This window comes from Cupressus sempervirens, chromosome 5 (genome assembly GCF_028749045.1).
Source record: "Cupressus sempervirens isolate cs-2001-9-10 chromosome 5, ASM2874904v1, whole genome shotgun sequence".
Classification (NCBI taxonomy): Eukaryota; Viridiplantae; Streptophyta; class Pinopsida; order Cupressales; family Cupressaceae; genus Cupressus; species Cupressus sempervirens.
In genome coordinates this window covers 83921632-83943124 of record NC_143122.1, presented here as the reverse complement: position 1 = coordinate 83943124, position 21493 = coordinate 83921632, and the positions used below count along the sequence as shown (strand labels likewise).

Genomic DNA, 21493 nt, shown 5'->3' with positions numbered 1-21493 from the left:
AAGATGAATTGATCAATGCAACATAAAAAAACAAAGATCGATTCCAAGCCTCACAACACAAAGTTTGGGAAAACTTGCTTCTCTGTTCCCTTCAGAAATTTGCAAGAAGAAATACAAAGTTTTCAAGTTACAGGCTTAGCCTTTTTGATAAAGCAAAAGATGATTATTTACAATGAACTCTCTCCTTTAGATAGGAAAATAGAAGAGAGAAATGTAGAGGAAAAAGAGGTAGTCTTCAACCACCTTGACTTATTCTCTAATAGACTCCTAACTAACTAATTTGACTTGTTCAAAGTTGCATGCCTAATGATTTGCAAACTTGACTACATGAGTTGATTGTACAAGGAACATAATTGCTCTTTACATGTAATCTGTGTCATTCTACTCTAAAGCATATGGAAATTTTGAAATGTTCACAAAGTCTCAACCATTTTCGCAAACCCTTAGCATCGCTCCCAACCCTTGATGTGCAAAAAAGATGGACAAAAATGCCCAAAAAACAGTCATGTTTTTCAAAAACTGCCAGAAAAAAAACACGAATATTGATCGTCAATATTCTCAAACAAACCCTAGTTTGAAGCAAATATTTCAGAAAAATAATTTCGAAAATAGGTAATGATAATTTCAAAAAAGAAATTATGATTTTCGAAATAATTTAAAGAAGTGGCTCTGATACCATATTACAAAGGAATTGGTAAAGCATTTGCTTGTTATTAACAAAAACTAAGAGGTCTATATATACAAAAGAATAAAGCGATGTTTTCTTAGGAAACAATGGTAAAGAATAGAAATATTCTATTCTCGCGAAAAGAAAGCTAAAGAAAGCTAACAAATAACTACAACTAACTAATATTAGAAACATTCTAACAATAGATTACAAACAGATAACCATTAACTAATAATAGAAGCCTTTCTACTATTGTAATATACTTCTAGAATAGTGACATGAATATGCAAAGGAGAGTTGGTGAAGTGCCCCCAAATTACCAATCTGTCATGCAGGAATCAAGACTAAAGAATTTTGTATAGAATGCTAAGGTGCAATATTGAACCAAAACTGCTGCCATGAACCTTTAAGGATCGAAGGTTGAACATTAGTCAGTTCATAAGTTTGTAAAGGAGTGATTATTAACACCTCTACACCAGAATTCCCACATTTTATAGAGTGCATAAATGAATATAACTATGTAAACAATGAGTATCCCGGTTTGTCCACCGAGGTTATACTATGCTGAAAAGGATGTGTATTAATGATATGGAGGGATGTTTGAGCGGCAACATTAAAAATGTTCACACACTAGCTGCTAAGGAAAGCTGATAAATGATAATACAAAGAACAACATTTGTACATTAATAGAGACGTCAGCAACTCGAAGGCAGTGTCAAAGTTTCAATGAGCAACATGGTGCATGCGATGTTTAAAAGACTTAAGGCAAGACAGCGATGAGGAAGGTTGTCAAAGTACATCCAAATATACGCAAGAGATGGAACTCACATTACATTGCAGAACAGATTTCACTTGCCACATCACCATGTAAGAACCAAATAAGAGAGCCGTCAAGTAGAGATAATGAAGACAAAATAATGTGCGAAATTATTACAACCAATTGGATTTGGTCATTGCAGAGAGAATGAAGTTGCCTGATTCAAATAACCAGAATTTTAGACTTTATGGTAAAAACAGGGATGCTGTCGGGAGTGTGCACGCAGTAACATATACAATACATAGAAGCCATTTTATTACTAAAACAATAATATAGGTCAAGAAATATTACAAGGAAACGGTAATAATAAGAGCACTAACTAAGATTAGTAATTATAATATTTTATTCATGAAGTGGTGTCATTTTGAAATAACGAAAGAAGATGTGCTATTAAGTATAAATGCATCTAAAAAAACGATTGGTTAAATCAAAGGATGTGATTTATTTTTTGAAAAAAAGGAAATGACATTTGAGTTTGAAATGTCAGATTCCCATAAGTGTTAAGATATAAATATTGTAAATGCAACACAGACTATTTGTACTCAGTTTTCAAATTTGATGCTAGAGCCCTATTTTTCTTATTCATCTTGAATATGGAAGTTCAAAGTATTTTTGTTCAGATGTGATTATTAATTTTAAAATGAATTGCTACTAACAGTAAAGAAGTCAATTTCAATACAAGTCTTTGATTATCACTATTTGCTGAAATGTCGTCTATGTGAATTTTGTCTAATTGGTTTTCCCAAAGAAATTTAATTTAATTAGACTAGGGGTTGTGTTGCCAATTGAAGCTTCGGTATATAAAGTAGTGGATGGTATAGCACTGTCTCTCAGGGTTTTGTATACAAGGATCTGAATAAAGTTTCACTCGATTTTCCCAAGGCTGGATAAGGAACTAGTCTGCAATTTATTTTGAGAAAGTGGGTTGATGTCTTAGGTCTTGAAGTTCAATATTCTGCCATATCCATAACTGGCAAACACAATTTCTTTCATTTAAAAATATTCATTTCACAACTAAATATCCTAAAGCATTCATACAACTTTCATTTTGATTGAGTTTAAGGATTTTGCCAACTTAAGAACTCATAAAGTTTATATGGAAAAGCTTTGAACCAAGTGATTAGGGTTTAAGGTAGAGGTTTACCTGCCTATGTCTAGTGAAGCCTAAAGTGAAGGGGAATTGAATCAGGAAGTTATTTCTGTTCGTTGGCCAAAATCGGTTGAGTAATCCTACTAGCGAATTGGCAAAATTCTTGGATTTCCAATCTATGGTTTTGGGAACCAACATAGTGTATTGAAGATTGTAGCTATGATAGAGATTTTCATCTCTGGGGGTTGATACCATTATGGTCACCTTTCGCTGAAAATGACAATTATAATAAATGGTAATATTAAATATAATGACATGTGTCATTCAATATGCATTGAGGCATGGAAATACGAAGAGTTGTATTTAAAAATAAAAAGTTATGTTTTGGAAATTAAAGAGACCTTCAGTTGTAATGTGAAGAGTTTCTCTTTATGATGTATATATTACATTAGGTGAAAGGCATTGTACACGTGAATTTTATTATCAATAAAGTGATCTTTTGTTGTGTGGTTGCGTTTTTCCCTTCATTCTAGAAGGGTTTTCCCAAGGTATTTTTTGTGTCTCTCGTATCTAATTTGACTATTCTTTATAGTTGTTTACCTTAATTTCTGGGCAAATATTCAACATGGTATCACAGCTAACTTATTGATGCAGGAGCATCCTAGGCTCTCCTACAATCCTACATGTTTGGAGGGATTTTGATTAAGTCTTGAGGACCATTGAGCTTGGATTTTGGTGGAGCTATGTTTTCATGGTTAGGGATGTGTGTTGTTGGAGACACATTTGGGAACCTTTCCTCATGATTGCATAAAGATTGGATGCATAAAGATTGGATAGATTAAGTTGAAGTTTCAGCTATTTGAACTTTGCTGCTGAAACTGTGTTTTTTTCTAGTTTTTGGGTGCTTGTTGCGGAGCATATAACTAATTATCCTTAATGAATGAGAGTATGTGCACTTCAGGGACTGACGAGGGCCTAGAATACTTCCTTGTATCAAGAGCACAAGTTCTAATTCATTATAGGTTGGAAGATATGGCAATTCTCCCGAAGTATCAATTTCTAGCAGTTTCGCACGACAGTTTTTTGTGTGTGACTTTTAGAATGGATGCACACTTTTTTTGGGGGAATCAACCTTTGCGCATTTAAGGGGTTGCAGAGGACCTAGATTTCTACCTACAGTTCAAAGCACGAGTTCTAATTCAATCGGAGCTAGGATATATCGCGAATTTACTCGGATATTGATTTCTGAACATTTAATTGTTGTTGTTGACCGACTTGTAGCATTTAATTTATGTATTTGTGTTCTGGGTCGACTTGTGGCTTAGATTGGTATAAGTAGGGGTCTTGTGGAGTCTTTTGGTCATGATGGAGTTTGGGGATGCGAATTTGAGGAGCTAGAGCTACGGCTTAGGCACTAGAGGATCTCTTGGTGGACTTGCGAGTACAAGTGTGGATTCTTCTTGGTGTTGTTATTCAATTGTTTATTTGGACTAGTTGAGATTGGTTGTAAGTTGGATCTTGTTAGATCTTGCAGAACTGATTTTGTGATTTGTTGTTTGTATTTGGCCCTAACCCGAAAGGCCTTACAGCCGGGCATATTGCATGTAATCAATTATATATTTTATGAATATATTATTTTAATTTGGTATCAGATCTTGCATTGTTGCTTCTTGCTGTTGTGTTTCTACTGCATGGTTATTTGCTGGGGGCTAGGACATCTCTTTTAGGGATTCTCTGCCTTGCACTGCATCAGGTCGTATTAGAGCGAAAGTTGTTCTTGAGTGTGTAGACAGATTGCCGAAGCTAAGGCAATTTGCACCAGGACTTGGGTTGAAGAAGGTTGATCTTGTGGCTGATTGATCTTCTTGATTGGTGGATTTGTTGCTTAGGGTTTGCTAAAATTTTGGAAGATGCCTCCAAGAAGATTGGACCCTAGGGCAATTAATGATCTTAGCAATTAACGATCTTAGTGATGCTGTAGAAGAACGGATCTCAGAGAAGATGAGAGCAAAATTCAGATCTAAGATTGCATTGATGAAGAGTAACATGATTGCTAAAATTGTAAGTACTTTAGGTAGTGTACCTAGGCATGTGGGTATTGAAGGAAGTTATGAGGAAGTTATTGAAGACTTTGAAGCTACTGGATCTAGTGGTGAGGACAGAACTGCTTGTGTGGAGAGACCTATTGGAACTAGGGCTGATCAGTTTGCTCGACCTGGATCTCAGTTGAAGCTAAAGCATAAGATGGAGGTTTTTAATTTTTCAAGTACTTTGAATCCTAAAGACCTGATTGATTGGATTGGTGAATTAGAAGACTACTTTGAGCTTGAGGATATTGAGGATCCACTCAGAGCAAGGTTGGCACAAACTAAGTTGAAGGGACATGCTGCTCTTTGGTGGAAAGAACTACAAAGAGATGGAGAAGAGGAAGGTGAAATGAAGATCTCTAGATGGAAATTGATGGTGACTAAGTTGAAGGCTAAGTTCATTCCTGCTGATTATGGACTTGAGTTGTTTAAAAAGTTGCAGAATCTGAAGCAGAAGGATATGACTATGAAAGATTATACAAAGGAGTTCTACAAGTTCACTATTTGGTCTGGGCATAGAGAATTGTCAAAAGAGAAGGTAGCTCGATACATTAATAGTTTGAGATTCAATATTCAGGATGAGGTTGGTATGCTAAATATTTCTTCAGTTGAGGATGCTTATCAGTATGCTTTGAGAGCAGAGGAGAAGCTAAAGAGGAAGAATCAAGGTAGTTCCCGAGGGAAGGAAAACCAGGATAGTTCGGCACAAGCTAAACCGAAAGCATAAGGTACACCAAAACCTATTGAACAGAAAAAGAGGATACGTGGAGGTGGGTTTAGACGTAATTGTTTCAAGTGTGGTCAACAAGGGCATAGATCTTTTGAATGTCCAATTGCGAGGACAACTGCTATTGTGAATGAAGTTGCAGTCCAGGATAGTCAGCCTGAGCAAGGAGAGAGTTTGCTGGCTCAACGAGTACTGATTGGTGAGAGGACATTAGATTCTTGTCAGAGGACTAGTTTGTTCAAGACTTGTAAGTCTGGTGGTAAAGTTTGCAAGGTGATTGTGGATGGTGGCAATACTGATAACCTTGTTGCTGAAGAGATGGTTCAGAAACTTGGTTTGAAGAGAATGAGACATCCTTATCCTTTTAGGATTGGCTGGTTGCAAGGTGAGCATGCTTTGGAAGTGAGGGAGCAATGCCTCGTTGATTTTCAGATTGGGCAGTATAAGGATCAAGTGTTGTGTGATATTGTGGATATGAACAGTTGTCATGTGTTACTTGGCAGACCTTGACAGTATGATTGCAGGGTTGTGCATGATTGTGTTAGGAATTTGTTTACTGTTGAGAAAGGTGGTAGGAAGTTTTCCCTGATTCCTTTGCAGAATATAGAGTTTGGTAGGAGGAACCTGAGTATTGGCAATCGAGTTGAGTTGGCAGATTCTAAGAAGGTTGGAGATCAGCATGGAAAGCAGACTTATGGAACACCTGTGGTGGATGTGAAGAAGAAGAAGAAAAACAAGGGAAAGAGTGTACATGTTGAAGACTCGGAGGACATGTACGTGAAGAACCAGTTTGGGATTTATGTGTTGAATCCCAGAAGATGTTCTTTCAGTTATTAGAACATCTTTCTGAACCTGGTGTATCTGATGCAAGAGCATCCTAGGCTTTCCTGCAATCCTGCATGTTTGGAGGGATTTTGGTTAAGTGTTCAGGAGCATTGCGCTTGGATTTTGGTGGAGCTATGTTTTCATGGTTAGGGATGTGTTGGAGACACATTTCGGAACCTTTCCTCATGATTGCATAGAGATTTGATGGATTAAGTTTAAGTTTGAGTTGTTTGAACCTTGCTGCTGAAACTGTGTTTTTTCTGGTTTCTGGGTGCCTGTTGCAGAGCACATAACTAATTATCCTTAATGAATGAGAGTGTGCACTTCAAGGATTGAAAAGGACCTAGAATACTTCCTTGTATCAAGAGCACAAGTTCTAATTCATTATAGGTTGGGAGATATGGCAATTCTCTCAGAGTATCGATTTCTAGCAATTTCGCACGACAGTCTACTGTGTGTGACTTTCAAGATGGATGTGCACTTTTCCTTGGGGAATCAGCCTTTGCGCATTTAAGGGGTTGTAGAGGACCTAGATTTCTACCTACGGTTCAAAGCACAAGTTCTAATTCAATTGAAGCTAGGAGATATCACGATTTTATTTGGATATCGATTTCTGGACATTTAATTGTTGTTGCAGGCCGACTTGTGGCATTTAATTTATGTATTTGTATTTAATTTGTGTTCTGGGCCGACTTGTGGCTTAGATTGGTATAAGTAAGGGTCTTGTGGAGTCTTTTAGTCATGATGGAATTTGGGGATGAAGTAAGGATAGATGCGAATTTGAGGAGCTAGAGATGCAGCTTAGGAACTAGAGGATCTCTTGGTGGACCTGCGGGTACAAGTGTGGATTCTTCCTGGTGTTCTTATTCAGTTGTGTATCTGGACTAGCTGAGATTGGTTGTAAGTTGGATCTTGCAGAACTGATTTTGTAATTTGTTGTTTGCATTTGGCCCTAACCCGGAAGGCCTTACAGCCAAGCATATTGCATGTAATCAGTTATATATTTTATGAATATATTATTGTAATTTGGTATCAGATCTTGCATTGTTGCTTCTTCTTGTTGTGTTTCCACTGCGTGGTTATTTGTTGGGGGCTAGGACATCTCCTTTGGGGATTCTCTGCCTTGCACTGCATCACTTATTACACAAATATAAGAATTTTGTTCTTTTGAGAATTGAGACATTCTGCATTTCTCCTTGTTTATGTGTCATTCATGGAGATTATTAATGTCACTTCTAGCTGATGTGTTAATTTCAATCATAAGTTTATGGGTTTCTTCATACCTACATGTATACATTTTTATAGATGTTGAAATTTCTCAGCCTCCCTATTTCAATTGCTTCATCTTTTATAAGATATTTGTTCGATTACAATCTTTCTCTCGCAACCTGTGAAATGATGGTGTGTGTTTTCCACATCTCCAGATTGCTCTATTCTTGCATCAAATGTTGAAACCCAACTACCAATTGCTCGGCTACACATTTCTCACAAGGTTGCTATCTTTTGTTTCGTCTTTTGGCATTTATATATTTGCAACAAGAGTTGTCAATTTTGATCATGCGTTCTTGGCTTCATCATTTATTTATTCATTTATTCAGTTTTTCCTATCTATTTTTACATTGTTGACATGTTCAATTTCTTGTTTAGGCAAATTTCTTTGGACTTCATAACATCTTTAAGAGTTATATTTGTCTCTTGGGACTCATCAAGATCTTGTATCGTGTGTTTCTTAACCTTGTCATTGGTTTTGTAACTGTTTGTTGTCAAGAGGGACGTGTTTTTTCATGTTCAGCATCGCATGGCTCAGCTAGACATTTCTCACGGGGTTGCTATCTTTTGTCTCATCTTTTGGCGTTTATATATCTGCAACGAGCGTTGTCAATTTTGGTCATGCCTTTTTGGCTTCATGGTTTATTTATTCATTTATTCAATTTTTCCTCTCTATTTGTACATTGTTGACATCTTCAATTTCTTGTTTAGGCAAATTTCTTTGGACTTCATAACGTCTTTAAGAGTTATATTTGTCTCTTGGGACTTGTCGAGATCTTGTATCATATGTTTCTTAACCTTGTCATTGGTTTCGTAACTGTTCGTTGTCAAGAGGGACATGTGTTCGTTCATGTTCAGCATCCCATTCATTTTGATATTTCTCGCTTTTGTTTTCTTTTGTTTGTTGATGATTCATGTCTTGTGTGGGCATCGGGAGTGTAAAGATCTTTGTTCATGTCTCTACGTTGAATGCATTCATTTGCCTTTTAACATGCATAGACCCCTGTGTTGCTTTCCTTGTTTTCATGTGATCTAATCTGATGATTCAGCCCTGTCCATTCCTTAGTTGAGCCTTTGTACAAGTTTTTCATTTTTTTCATCATGTTGGTGTCAATTCTTCCGTTTTGTCATCATGGAAAATGAAGAATCTTGTGATAGCGTATGTTTATGAGAAGCTTAAGAAAGTGACTTTTATTTTGAGACAAGAATGGCTTTTGGCGACTTAGTAGTTTACGCTAAGAGGTTTTCACAGGTAATGGGATTCGGGTGGAATTCAGTCACTCGTACTCTAGGCTTTGGAGGACGAAATGTTTCAATGGTGCGGCGTGGCAAGAGAAAGTTTATGTTGCCAGTACAGGAAAAAAAAGAAAAATAGCTTTTTGGTGTGTACCCATGTCTGGTGAATCATAGGTTAGACAGGAATATTTATTATGTCCAATGGAAGCAGGCTTTTCTTGAATATCATGGAACTGGCATCGTGTGTGGCTTGTCTCTTCCAATTCTTGGAGCTTTGCCCAGACACCCTGCTTATATTCGCATCGGAAGTTAGGGCATGAGTCATCTTTGACTTCCAATTAGAAGAAGCCAAATCCTTGTCATCCTTTTGAAGAGTAAATGGGTATCAATTTCTTCAACAAAGCATAAGTGTATGTCGAGGGAAAAGTAGAAGAAATCATGGGTCAGGTGATCAAAGAGCTTGGGTGGAAACATTCTATGGTTGTCATTTCGAACAAGATTTTATGGAGTGGGAAGGGTCCCAATGATGTAAAGGAAGTACCTACTTATTCAGGTCTTACTGAGGAAATTGATGTAGATGTCCTATTTCCAGCAGAACTGGTATCTGTTGTTAAAAGATAATTGAACTTAGTGAATTTGCATATGAAAGAAATTATTATTCAATGGCTAAATTAAATAGAAATAGAATTTTTTCTTTTAGCATTGATTTCATATGATAACTTGATTTATTAATCTCTCTTGATTGTAGGTGTAATGTTCCTGGGACGCAATGGATTAATTAGCAGACTAAAGTTACAATGAATGACTGCAACTGTGCCCTTGAATGAAGTCCATACGATGGGGAGGTGCTAACTGGAATAGCCGTACGGTGATGATACTGGGTTTGCAGAGGATGTATGGTGATGAGAAGTAAGAACAAGAAGCCATACGGTTGGAATCCTACAATATTCTGCCTTGTAAGTGTCTGTACGCCAAGACAATGATTATGCAAGCTATACGGTGATGGCGATAGGCCGTACTTTAGAGAAATGAGCTATACAGTGTGGAAATATGGCTGTAGGGTTACCATATGAAGTCGTACAGTTACGTAAGATAGTCGTACGGATGCTACTAATAAGATGGTCGAAAGTTGAATGATGTACGCTGATCTGGGATAGACTATTGTGATAGTCGTACGGTGACACACAGTTGGAAACACAATGTTGCTCAAACACACAATACAAAATATTATTAAATCAATGGCAAACACAGTAGATTTCGAACACCAAATAATTGCCCGTACAAGTATGCCAGAACATTCACAAGTTGATGAGTAATTGCAAATAATGAGAGTACTCCAAATTTGTTAGATACGCACCAATGTGAGCACTGACGAAATAGGGTAAAGGTTGAATCCCACCAAAACCATACAAGCCAAATAGGGAAGATCTTTCACTTTCGAGAAATATAATCCAAAGCATGCTTACAAACTTCCTACAAGCCATGTTTAAATACCCATCGGGAAAATCTTTCCGAGGGTGTACAAAGATAGCCGACGGCAACACAAACTACGAAAACAAAATAAAAATGGGTCCGAGATAAAATAAATCAATCGGCCCGTTACAAAGATTAAATTAGTATTTATTTTATAACGGGGACATTACAATCCTGTCCCAAAATTTGCTTGTCCTCAAGCAAGTGTAATGCCAAGTGCTGGAGGATGTGCTCGCCTTCCCACGTTGTGTTGTCCAACGGTAGGTGTTGCCAACATACCAAGTATTCCTTCACAGTGTGGTTCCATAGGACCTTTTCACACACTTCAAGAATCTCAACAGGTTCCAAAATGAGCTTCCCTTCCTTGTTGAGTGGTGGAAGGTCGGTAGTGACGGTGACATTTTTCCCTATAGCCTTCTTCAGACAAGAACCATGGAAGATATTGTGAATGCGGCTACCCTCCGGAAGTTCCAGTTCGTACGCTACCTCATCAATGTGACGGATCACACGATAGGGACCATAAAAGCGTGGCTTCAATTTCTCCTTACCTATTTCTTTTAATGAAGACTGTCCGTATGGCTGAAGCCGAAGATAGACTAAATCCCCCACTTCAAAACTTCTCTCTATTCGGTGTTTATCGGCGTACACCTTCTGTCGATTTTGTCCCTGTTGCAAGTTCTCTTTAAAGCTCCTCAGTATGTCCTATCCCTCTTGAAGCCAATCCTTCACCCTTGGAGCGTGCGACTGTCAATTAATGCGAGGGGTTCATGCCCGTACAAAGCTTTGAATGGCGCCATCCCGGTAGACATGTGATACGTGGTATTGTAGGAATACTCCCCGAGATGAATCCATTTTACCCACGCTCGTTGTGCCGAGACGTAGTTCTGAAGGTAGGCTACGAGCCATTTGTTCACAATCTCAATTTGATCGTCTGTCTGTGGGTGGTAACTCGTGCTCAGTGATAATTCTATCCCTGCCATCCGAAACAATTTTGTCCAAAAAATACTAGCGAATCGTCCATCCCGATCACTAACGATGTTTCGAGGTAACCCATGCAAGTGAAAGACTTCTCTGAAAAATGGATCGGCAACTTGTGCAGCTTGAAGGTCCGAGAGGATGGCGAAGAAGTGAGCATATTTTGTCAATCTGTCAACCACCACGAAGATGCAATCCTTTCCGTTCACCTTAGGAAGACCTGTTATGAAGTCCATAGATATACTTTCCCACTTATGTTCAAGAATAGGCAAAGGCTGTAGCAGCTCGGCAGGAAGAGCGTGTTTGAACTTATTCTATTGGCAAACCTTACATTCTCTTACATGCTGCAACACATCCCCTTTCAGTCCCTTCCATGAAAATCTCTCCCGAATGCTTCTATAAGTTTTAAGGAAGCCGGGATGTCCAGTCAAAGGTGAGTCGTGCACTTCCTTCAAGATCTTCTGCTTCAGTTTGGATTCTGGCACCAGGTATATCCAGTCTTTATAGTAGATGATATCATCCACCACTCTGTACCGATCATCGTGGATGTGGCCATCCATTATCTCACAGGCAAAAGTATTCTTGGAATATTCTACTAACAGTTGTGCCTTCTAGTCAGCTGAGATCTGGTCTAGCGAGCAAATGGTGGGTTTTCTGGACAAGGCATCTGCAACAACATTGTTCTTCCCTTTTACATATTCAATGTCGAAATCAAAAGATTGAACTTTTCTTACCCATTTTTGTTGTTGTTCATTCAAGTCCCGCTGCTCCAGGAAATATCTCAGACTGTTGTGATCCGTATGGACGACAAACTTGACACCTACCAAATACTGCCGAAACTTGGTTAGTGTATGTACGATGGCCAACATTTCTTTGTCATAAATGGAATACAGGTGTACTGCTGGTGTAAGCTTCCTACTCTCATAGGCGATGGGGTGTCGATCTTGCATTAGAACCGCTCCAATGCCCTCCCCGGACGCATCGCATTCCAAAATGAACGATCGGGTGAAGTCAAGCAGTGCAAGAACCGAGCAAGTGCTCATGGCCTCTTTTAGCTTATGAAAGGTGAGTTGTGCTTCTTCGATCCACTGGAAAGCCCCCTTCTTCGTTAGATCCGTTAGAGGTGCGCTGAGCTGAGAAAATCCTTTGACAAATCTCCTATAGTAACTGCACAGTCCGAAGAATCCTCGTAGATCCATGAGTGATTTTGGGGGAGGCCAGTCAAGAATAGCCTAAATCTTCTCCTGATGCACTTGAACCCCGTATTTACTGACAACATGCCCCCAAGTACAATATCTCTGTCATACCAAACTCACATTTGGACTACTTGGCGAACAGGGACTATTCCTCCATAATACTCAGAACTTCATTCAAATGCTTTAGGTGCTCCTCCCATGTCCTACTATAAATAAGAAGATCATCAAAGAATACCAATAGATACGTACGCAACTGTTTGTTGAAGATGCGGTTCATGCATGATTGAAAGATAGCAGGTGCATTGGTCAATCCAAACGGCATGACTAGGAACTCATAGTGTCCGTAGTGGTAGCGGAAAGCCGTTTTCTCCACATCTTCTTCCCTCATTTGGATCTGATGGTATCTGGAATGGAGATCTATTTTTGAAAAAATAGACCGCGCCATGTAGTTCATCCATCCGTGGGATGGGATACCTATTCTTTATTGTTCTTTTGTTCAACGCGCGATAGTCCACACACATGTGCATCATTCTATCCTTCTTTTTTACCAACACCACGGATGAAGCGAACGGGCTGGAACTGGGACAAATCCATTCTTTCTCAAGCAATTCCTAAATCGTTTGTTCGATCTCATCCTTGAATTTCTCGAGGTGGTGATACAGTGTGGTTATGACTGGTTTTTTCCCTGATTCCAACTCAATTGTGTGTTCAAACCCCCAGTGAGGTGGTATGACAGGAGGAATATCCATTAAAACCTTTTCATGCCTACTTAAGATGTCCTGGAGTTCATCATCTTGTGGAGGTGTTCGGTGCCCCTTCATAGGTTCCACCGAGATAAAACAATGCGCAGCTCACACAACATCATCGTGCCGCAAGATTGCCTCCATCCGATGCATGGAAACTTCCTTCGGCCCTTCATTTGCCATTCCTCGGAGGACAACCTTCTTTCTGTCAACCACAAAAGTGAAGTCCATCAGTTTGAAACTCTAAGTGTACTCATCAAGGGTCTCCATCCACTGTATGCCAAGAATGACTTCCATGTCAGCGAGGTCCACTATAAAAAAGTCTTCTGTTACTGTGTGATTCGGCATTGTGATGCTCAGCTGAGGAACAAGGTGCGTGTAGGGCACGAAAGTCCCTCCAGCAACCTTGACCTGAAAGCCTGCGTGTGCTTCCGTAGGGAGACTTCTTCGTTTACCAAGGATGAGTTTATGAAATTCAAAGTAGCTCCGCTATCCAACATCACCGTAACCGTTTGTCCTTGAAGGGTACCTTGCACACGGAAAACTATGCACCTCAGACTGCCAACCAATACAATGGATCCTCCACGCTGTACCAAGGCAGCAATCCTCTTCGTATGGTTTAAACTAGCCATGTCGGTGTCAGTGTTAGGTTGGTCATCTTCAACTAACATTTCTTCTTATTCATGTTCGTCCTCATCATCGAACACCACCTCAATCTAATGGATCTTTCCCTTCCCGAGGCATCGGTGGCCAGGCTCCCAAGGGCCCTTGCAATTGAAACACAATTTCTTCCTTTGAAGTTCCTGTCGGGTAGCTTCATCCAATGACAGCTTCTTGGGCGGAGGTTTGTCCCTCGGAAACATTAGCGGTATCGAATGTGAGTGACTTCGAGAGGATAAGGTTGATGCCGACAACAATGCCATACTTCATGCCTTACTGATTCCTTCCAATAGGGAAGATGGATTGAATCCCTTTACCCAACCCTTCAGTGGTTCTGAAGGTCCGTCCATAAAGAGCACGACCCGCCTTCTTTTGGAGATGTCCATAACCAACACAGAAAGTCTCTAAAATTCCGCAATGAACTGATCTACCAATCCAATTTGCCTCAGTTGCGCCAGCCCTTTGAAATTGAGCTCAGGGTCTTTCCCATCAAATCGTTCTATTAATCTCTCTGTAAATTCTGCATAGGTCTTTATTTGATCATGCCCTAATGTGATGGTGTTCTGGTGTCACCATTCGTGTTCAACTCCCTCCAAATGTAACGCAGCAAATTAGATAGCGTCTTCTTCTAGCATGGGATTCAGCTGGAAGTAGGTATCGGCTTTCATCACCATGCTTGTGCTGAAATGGAACCCCATTCGTCAAATGGAGACAAATTCACCTTACTCAATTTTCTCCTAAGATCATCATTAAAGTATCCTCCTTTGTTTCTGCCTCCTGAGTATCTCATTCTCAGATCTACGTAATCTTTGTAGGAAATGTCCTCTTCAAGATTTGCATTTCTCTAGTCCTCTCTTATCTCTTCAAAAGTTGGGAGTCTCTCTCTGTGATGTGCTTCCGTTCATGGCGGGAAGGTCAGCATGGAAGGTCGAGAGCATGTTGGCTGAGTGTGCTTTACCCGATACTAAGTCCGCGTTGTGACCATTCTATTCCCCAGATATTTTGTTCTTCGCCAACTTCTTGAGAGTTTCTTCCATGAGTCGCTGTGTGTCAGTGATCTGTGCCTGATTCCGGGCAAGTTCCCTCAAAAGTGCCACAAGTTCGGCATTCGTCAGTTCCCGTTAGTCAACCATTCGATCAACGGAATGTGTCCTTCTCCTCTTCCAACTACAAACTCTCATTCACCATCCACAAACTGGCAAGATTGAAGAGCTCTGATACCACTGGTTTGTTCCTAGGACGCAATGGATTAATTAGCAGACTGAAGTTACAATGAATGACTGCAACTATGCCCTTGAATGAAGTCTGTACAATGAGGAGGTGCTGACTAGAATAGCTGTACGGTGATAATACTAGGTTTGCAAAGAATGTACGGTGATGGGAAGTTAGAACAGAAAGCCGTACAGTTGGAATCCTACAATATTCTACCTTGTGTCTATATGCCAAGAAAATGATTATGCAAGCTGTACGGTGATTGGGGATAGGTCGTACTTCAGAGAAATGAGTCGTGCTATATCGAAATATGGTCGTACGGTTACCATATGAAGCCGTACGGTTATGTAAGATGGTCGTACAGATGCTACTAATAAGATGACCATACGTAAGTTGAATGATGTTGTACACTGATCTGGGATAGACTACTGTGATAGTCATATGGTGACACACAGTTGGAAACACAATGTTGCTCAAACACACAATACAGAATATTATTAAATCAATGGCAAACACAGTAGATTTCAAACACCAAATAATTGCCCATACAAGTATGCCAAAACATTCACAAGTTGATGAGTAATTGCAAATAATGAGAGTACTCCAAATTTGTTAGATACACACTGATGTGAGCATTGACGGAATAGGGTGAGGGTTGAATCCCACCGAAACCGTACAAGCCAAATAGGGAAGTATCTTTCACTTCCAAAATGGCGAACAATCCCGAACTCTAGCAGGAATCCACAGTACAGAGATATATAGTCCAAAGCATGCTTATAGAATTCCTACAAGCCGTGCTTAAATACCCATTGGAAAAACCTTTCTGAGGGTGTACAAAGATAGCCAACGGCAACACAAACTACGAAAACAAAATAAAAATGGGTCCAAGATAAAATAAATCAATCAGCCCATTACAAAGATTAAATTATTATTTATTTTATAACAAGGACATTACAGTAGGATGCAACAAAAATCAATGAGAAGAGGATGTTGCTTACTGAATTGAATTATTTCAAACGAACCCTGTGATTCAAAGGGAGTTGTTCTTGGTTGAGAGGGACTCCTCATAAAAATCTTCCCTATCTTATACATGCTTTTAATATTTTGGTATTGTAGGATTTTGTGACTCTTGGTGGAAACGAGTCTCAACTGTGATTGCATTTTCTTGTTGATTATGAGTTCTTATTCATATGAAATTAATGATAGTTTTTAAGGTCAGCCTGATAACACTTTCACTTATGAGAGATTCATAGTGGACATCATGTAGAGAGAGTCCATGATGTCATCACGTTGAGAGAGCCCGTAATAAAATGCTAGTCATAAACCTTACTAGTTTGACATGTTGAGAGATTCCATGAAAGCATCACGTTAAGCAAGTCCCTAATCAAAGTTGAATGTGATTTTTGTAAGTTGGTCATGTTGAGAGATTCCATGACAACATCATGTTAAGTGAGTTCGTGAGGAAAGTTGAATGAAATTTTTGCAAGTTCCATGATTATTAGTTATGAATTAATATTTTCATATATCATGTTGAGTGATTCCATGATTATGAGTAATTGTTATTGGTCTATCATGTTGAGTGATGTCGTGATTATTAACACTGAGTAAATTGTTCTCTTAGTGTCATGCTAAGAGATTCCATGACAACATCACGTTGAGAGAGTTTGTGATGAAAGTTGGTTTGGCTTCTTATAGGGTTTTCATGTTGAAAGATTCCATGAATTTCATAGAATCTGTGGTCAGATTTTATCGTTGACATTTTGGTTGCAGTAGTGTGTGACTGTTCAACTAAAGATCTCTCTCTCACTAAGAGGGAGTGTTGGAGATTGTAGCTACGATAGAGATCTTTATCTCTAGGTATTAATATTGTTATGGTCACCTTCAGCTAAAAGGACATTGATGATAAATTGTAATATTAAACATAAAGACATGTCATTCAACATGCATTGCGGCATGGAAATACAAAGAGCTATATTTGAAAATAAAAAGTTATGTTTTGAAAATTGAAGAGAACTTCGATTGTAATGTGAAGTCTCTTTATGATATATATATATATATCATCAAGTGTTTGTACACTTGAATTTTATTATCAATAAAGTGATTTTTTGTTGTGTGGTTAGGTTTTTCCCTTCATTCTAGAAGGGTTTTCCCAGGGTATTTGTGTGTGTCTCTTATATCTAGTTTGGCTATTCTTTATTGTTGTTTATCTTAATTTCTAGGCAAATATCCAACAGATAGTTCCTTTATTTATATCTTTAATACGATTTGTCTTTTATTAGTTTTTCATTTTTCCTTGATTTCTTCTATTTTATTTTTTTCCTTTTCCTTATTTCCTAAGTTTTTATATAATTTATAACCTTCTATTACTTTATTTTTTAAGTTTCAACAACTACGAACCTAACTTATTATTTATTTCCTTGATTGCCTTATCCCCTCTTCTTCCTCTCTTTTTATACAAGTTCACTTTTTATTTTTTATTTTTTTTTTTATTATTTACTTATCTCTTAGTTCTTTTTTCTTTCTTTCTTGTTTATTTGTTTTATTTTCATCCCTAGTCATCAAGGTCCCTCTAGTGTTTCCCCACCTTTTTCTTCTCTTTTGTTGTCTTTGTAAATTCTTTTTACAATTTTAATATTAAAGTTTATTTTATTCTAAAAATTAAAATAATATGTGAGATAAGACTTTTGATTTTGAAGTCTTAATAATCAATTGATTATAAAATAATGGATTAAGCAATGTTTCTATAAATTGCTTAATGCTGAGGTTGTTTTTCTAAATTTAGATGCAGTTTGAGCATGATTTTGAGGTTTTAATGGACTGATCTCTTGGGAGTAGAAAGTTTCCAATTTTCTCATGTTGTTTGGAGTGTTTTTTGGGGGTTTTTTCTACGCTTTTCTTTTGAGCTCGGAAATGGGTGGAGTTTCTTTTTGGGGAAAGCTTTTCTGCATAGCAAAAACTGTTACGAACTCTCTCTTATGCACTAGAGAGGAAGAAACAATAATCTCCACTGAGAAAACTATGCAATAGAGAGGAAGAAACTATTACGATAATAAATAGTTTCTATTATCTTTGTTTGGTATCTAATAGTTATCTATTGTAATCTCCTAAAAATATTAGAATGTTTCTAATATTTAGTTTCTTGTTTCTAGAATAGAACGTTTTTTTTACGATTGTTTCCTAAGGAAATATCATTGAGTCTCTTGTATAAATTGATCTCTTAATCACAGTTAATATCAAGCAAATATTTTTCAATTACTTTGTAATAGAAACAAGAGTCTCCACTGGGAAAACTAAATTTTCTCAGTAGAGATTATTGTTTCTTCCTAGTCTCCACTGAGAAAAGTTTTCTAAGTGAAGACTATTGTTTCTTCCTCTCTAGTGAATAGTAGTTTTCCCAGTGGAGACAATTGTTTCTTTCTCTCTAGTGCATAGCAAAGAGTTTTGTGAACACCTTTTGGTACTTAGTTTTGCATTTTTTTTCTCCTTCATTTTCAATTAACAGCAGAGTTTCCTTCTCATTTTTGTCTAGTACTTGCTATAGCAATTTGATGTTCATTGCGATTCAAAGTATAAAATCCTTTTTAAGTCTTGTCATTGTGAGTTAGCATGCGAAAATTCTATATCATTCAGGTTGTGTGATTGAGTTCAGTTTGAACCTTCACTCAAATTATTTTTGAGTTGTATGTTTTAAGTGAACTTGTGAAGGCTGAGGTTTTGAAAATTTGTTTGTGAGTAGAAGTCTTCAAGTCATATAAAATTCTAGTGAACCATCCTAAGTTCTAGGTTTTCATTTCAGATTTCCTTTTATCTCAGATTTCAATAGACTAGGTGATACATCAGGGGAACCAGCCCGCTCCAGAGACTCGTTCTCAATATGAGTTACCCACAATTCAAGAACATTTCAATGTTGCAACAGGATAGTTGAGCTTATCTTGGCTAGGGTGCGATCCTGGTTGCTAACACCTCCCCCACCTTTTTCCTCTCTTTTGTTTTCTTTGTAAATTCTTTTTAAAATTTTAAAGCTCGACCTGTGTACACTTTCTCCTCTCTACCCCTCACTTCTATTTATCCAATCTATGTGTGCAAATTATCATTTTCCTTCTGCCCTCACTTCTATATATCCAATCTAAGTCTGTAAATTTTCATTTTCCTCCTGCACTTACTCACTTTCATCCTGATGATGGATCACAGTGTGTGATTCCAAATGTGGATTCAAAAATTTGAACACAGTTGAATCCAGCAACATTTCATGCAATTATTCATGGGCAGTGGAAATCTAAGAAGTTTGCTGGAGGCAGATATCATGCATGTAATTTCAGCCTGCGGATGAATAAAGTATTGATTCAGATGCTTTTGTATTGCTATCGTGATCATTTTTGAGCTGAAATTTATGTTAGACTGCATAATTTGATGTTACCTTGAAAATGGTTACAACATATTGGTTCCTTGAAGGTTGGAATTTTACAAAACACGCTAGGTTATTAGTAATCTCACTAATACACAGTAACTTACTGTTCATGTCAGAGACGTACCAGATATTCTTAAATGAATAATAAGCAATATGCAAACCTAAGAGATTCACTACTCTTCTTGTCATCAACATAACTTGTATATCAATCTTGCTAACATGTATAGTACGGTACACTCCTGAGTCAAAAGTACCAATTTGTCTGTTCAGTAATTTAGTCTATGATGCATATAAAAAATCACCCATTACTACTATGTTTATATACTCTATCCTCATTTGACCACTTGCCAGATCTCTTTGTTGCTTTTGACAATCTTTCTTGAAGTGTCCCAGCCCTTTACAATAGTAACACTTCCCCTTGGATCTCACTTTTTTTTACTTATCATTAGGTTATATGGAGAAAACAGCTAAATGTCATCCCATGAACTTGCAGAAAATGAGTTGATATTTCAAAGGAAACTAGTTGCTGGCTTGAACTTAAGAAAGGTTCAAAACAGTTAAAGAGATGCTAACACATCAACACTGTTATAGAAAGCACAGGATGGTACAGATAAGTTCAATTTCAAGTTTTTGTCAGAATAAAAGAAATATGTTTTAGTGGCTTCACTCAGAGGAAAACAAGACATAAGAAATATCAAATTTGTGTAACAAATAACCTTGATAGGAGCTTCAGAAGATGAAACATAGAATGAGGTACATTCTCACAATAACAAAAAACTTGATAGTTGAATGTAATAAGAATCTAGGATAGTATGAAAATCAAATAAAGATTAATCCCTACCATGCATGAATTAACTAGGTCCTTTGTGTTCGATATTAAAGTCACTGCTTGGGTTATCTTAGCCTTGTATGGAACCTAAAACAGTTGTTGTCATTTTGGAAGAGAATAAAATATATCTATTGTACCTTTTTGCAGCAAACGAAAGAATCCGTTGTCGAGAACGACCCTCTTCATCACCAATAGTAATGCTGTTAAGAAGATCAGCTGCCATGTTCTTCTGACTTACAGAATGTTGAATGAGAGTTTCTGGGCTGAAAAATGTTTTGAAACAATGAAAATCAAAAGTTATAATAATACATTTCTCGGTTTGGCATGTTAAAAGAATCCAACAGATTGCTTTAATCTTGGAAGTAAATAATGACAAGCACGCAGATTTTATAGAAGCTCTTCTAAAGCAAGGACAACAACTTAAACAACAGACTCAATGTTGTACATAAAAGATTGTACCATCTGGCACTATCATCTATTGATCACGAGAACAGTGGGCCGGCCAAAAATGAAAATGGCCAAATAAGGCCATATGTTGGTACAAAAAAAAAGCCAACATCATTAATAACTTAAATCCAAAATGAAATAGAAGCTTGGAAAGGAAAAAGAAAAATGAGTGTATCTATTGGTTCCTGCATTTTCTCCACCTAGATAGCTTCTATTAGTATTTAATGGTTATCTATTTGTAATCCATTGTAAATATTAGAACGTTTCTAATATTTAGTTAGTTGTTAGTTAACTGTTAGCAAGAAAAGAATATTTCTATTCTTTATGATCATTTCCTAAGGAAACATCATTTATTTATTTGTCTATATTGATCTATCAATAGCTGTCAATAACAAGCAAGTATTTTACCAATTACTTTGTAATAATTTACATAAAGCAGATATAGTAATGCTACAATTTATTTATCAACTGTTGATGTTCGGTAGCTTCTATCGGATAAACCTATATATAATTATATATGAGATATAATTTATATATAAGTTTATTGTTATATAAGAGAAATTAATATAATATATATAACAATAATTAAATGTTTATTATATTAATTATCTAATTAAAGAACAAACATGTCTCATTCATGGGACATGTCTTTTCATGGCTTATTCTCACTTTTAAATAAGAGGTCGCTGCCATTTGGAAAACATATATCACTTACATGGCAGTGCTTAGTACATTTGCAGCGATCCCGAACAACCAACATCGTATCACAGCTTGAAGACTCCTTGTCGTAAGGCACTGCTTGAAGATTAGAGCTAATTCTTTCATCATCATA

At 37.4% G+C, this 21493-nt stretch overlaps 1 protein-coding gene across 2 annotated transcripts in view; it reads right to left on the bottom strand.

Annotated features, from left to right (window-relative positions):
- LOC149554667 (protein HLB1-like) overlaps window positions 1-21493 on the bottom strand; it is a 183854-nt gene that overhangs the window by 152372 nt on the left and 9989 nt on the right. For both annotated transcript variants that reach the window (XM_089828727.1, XM_089828728.1), the window contains exon 2: window positions 20352-20477. In XM_089828727.1, the coding sequence (XP_089684853.1) occupies window positions 20352-20477 (126 nt within the window). The remainder of the gene's footprint in view (window positions 1-20351; window positions 20478-21493) is intronic.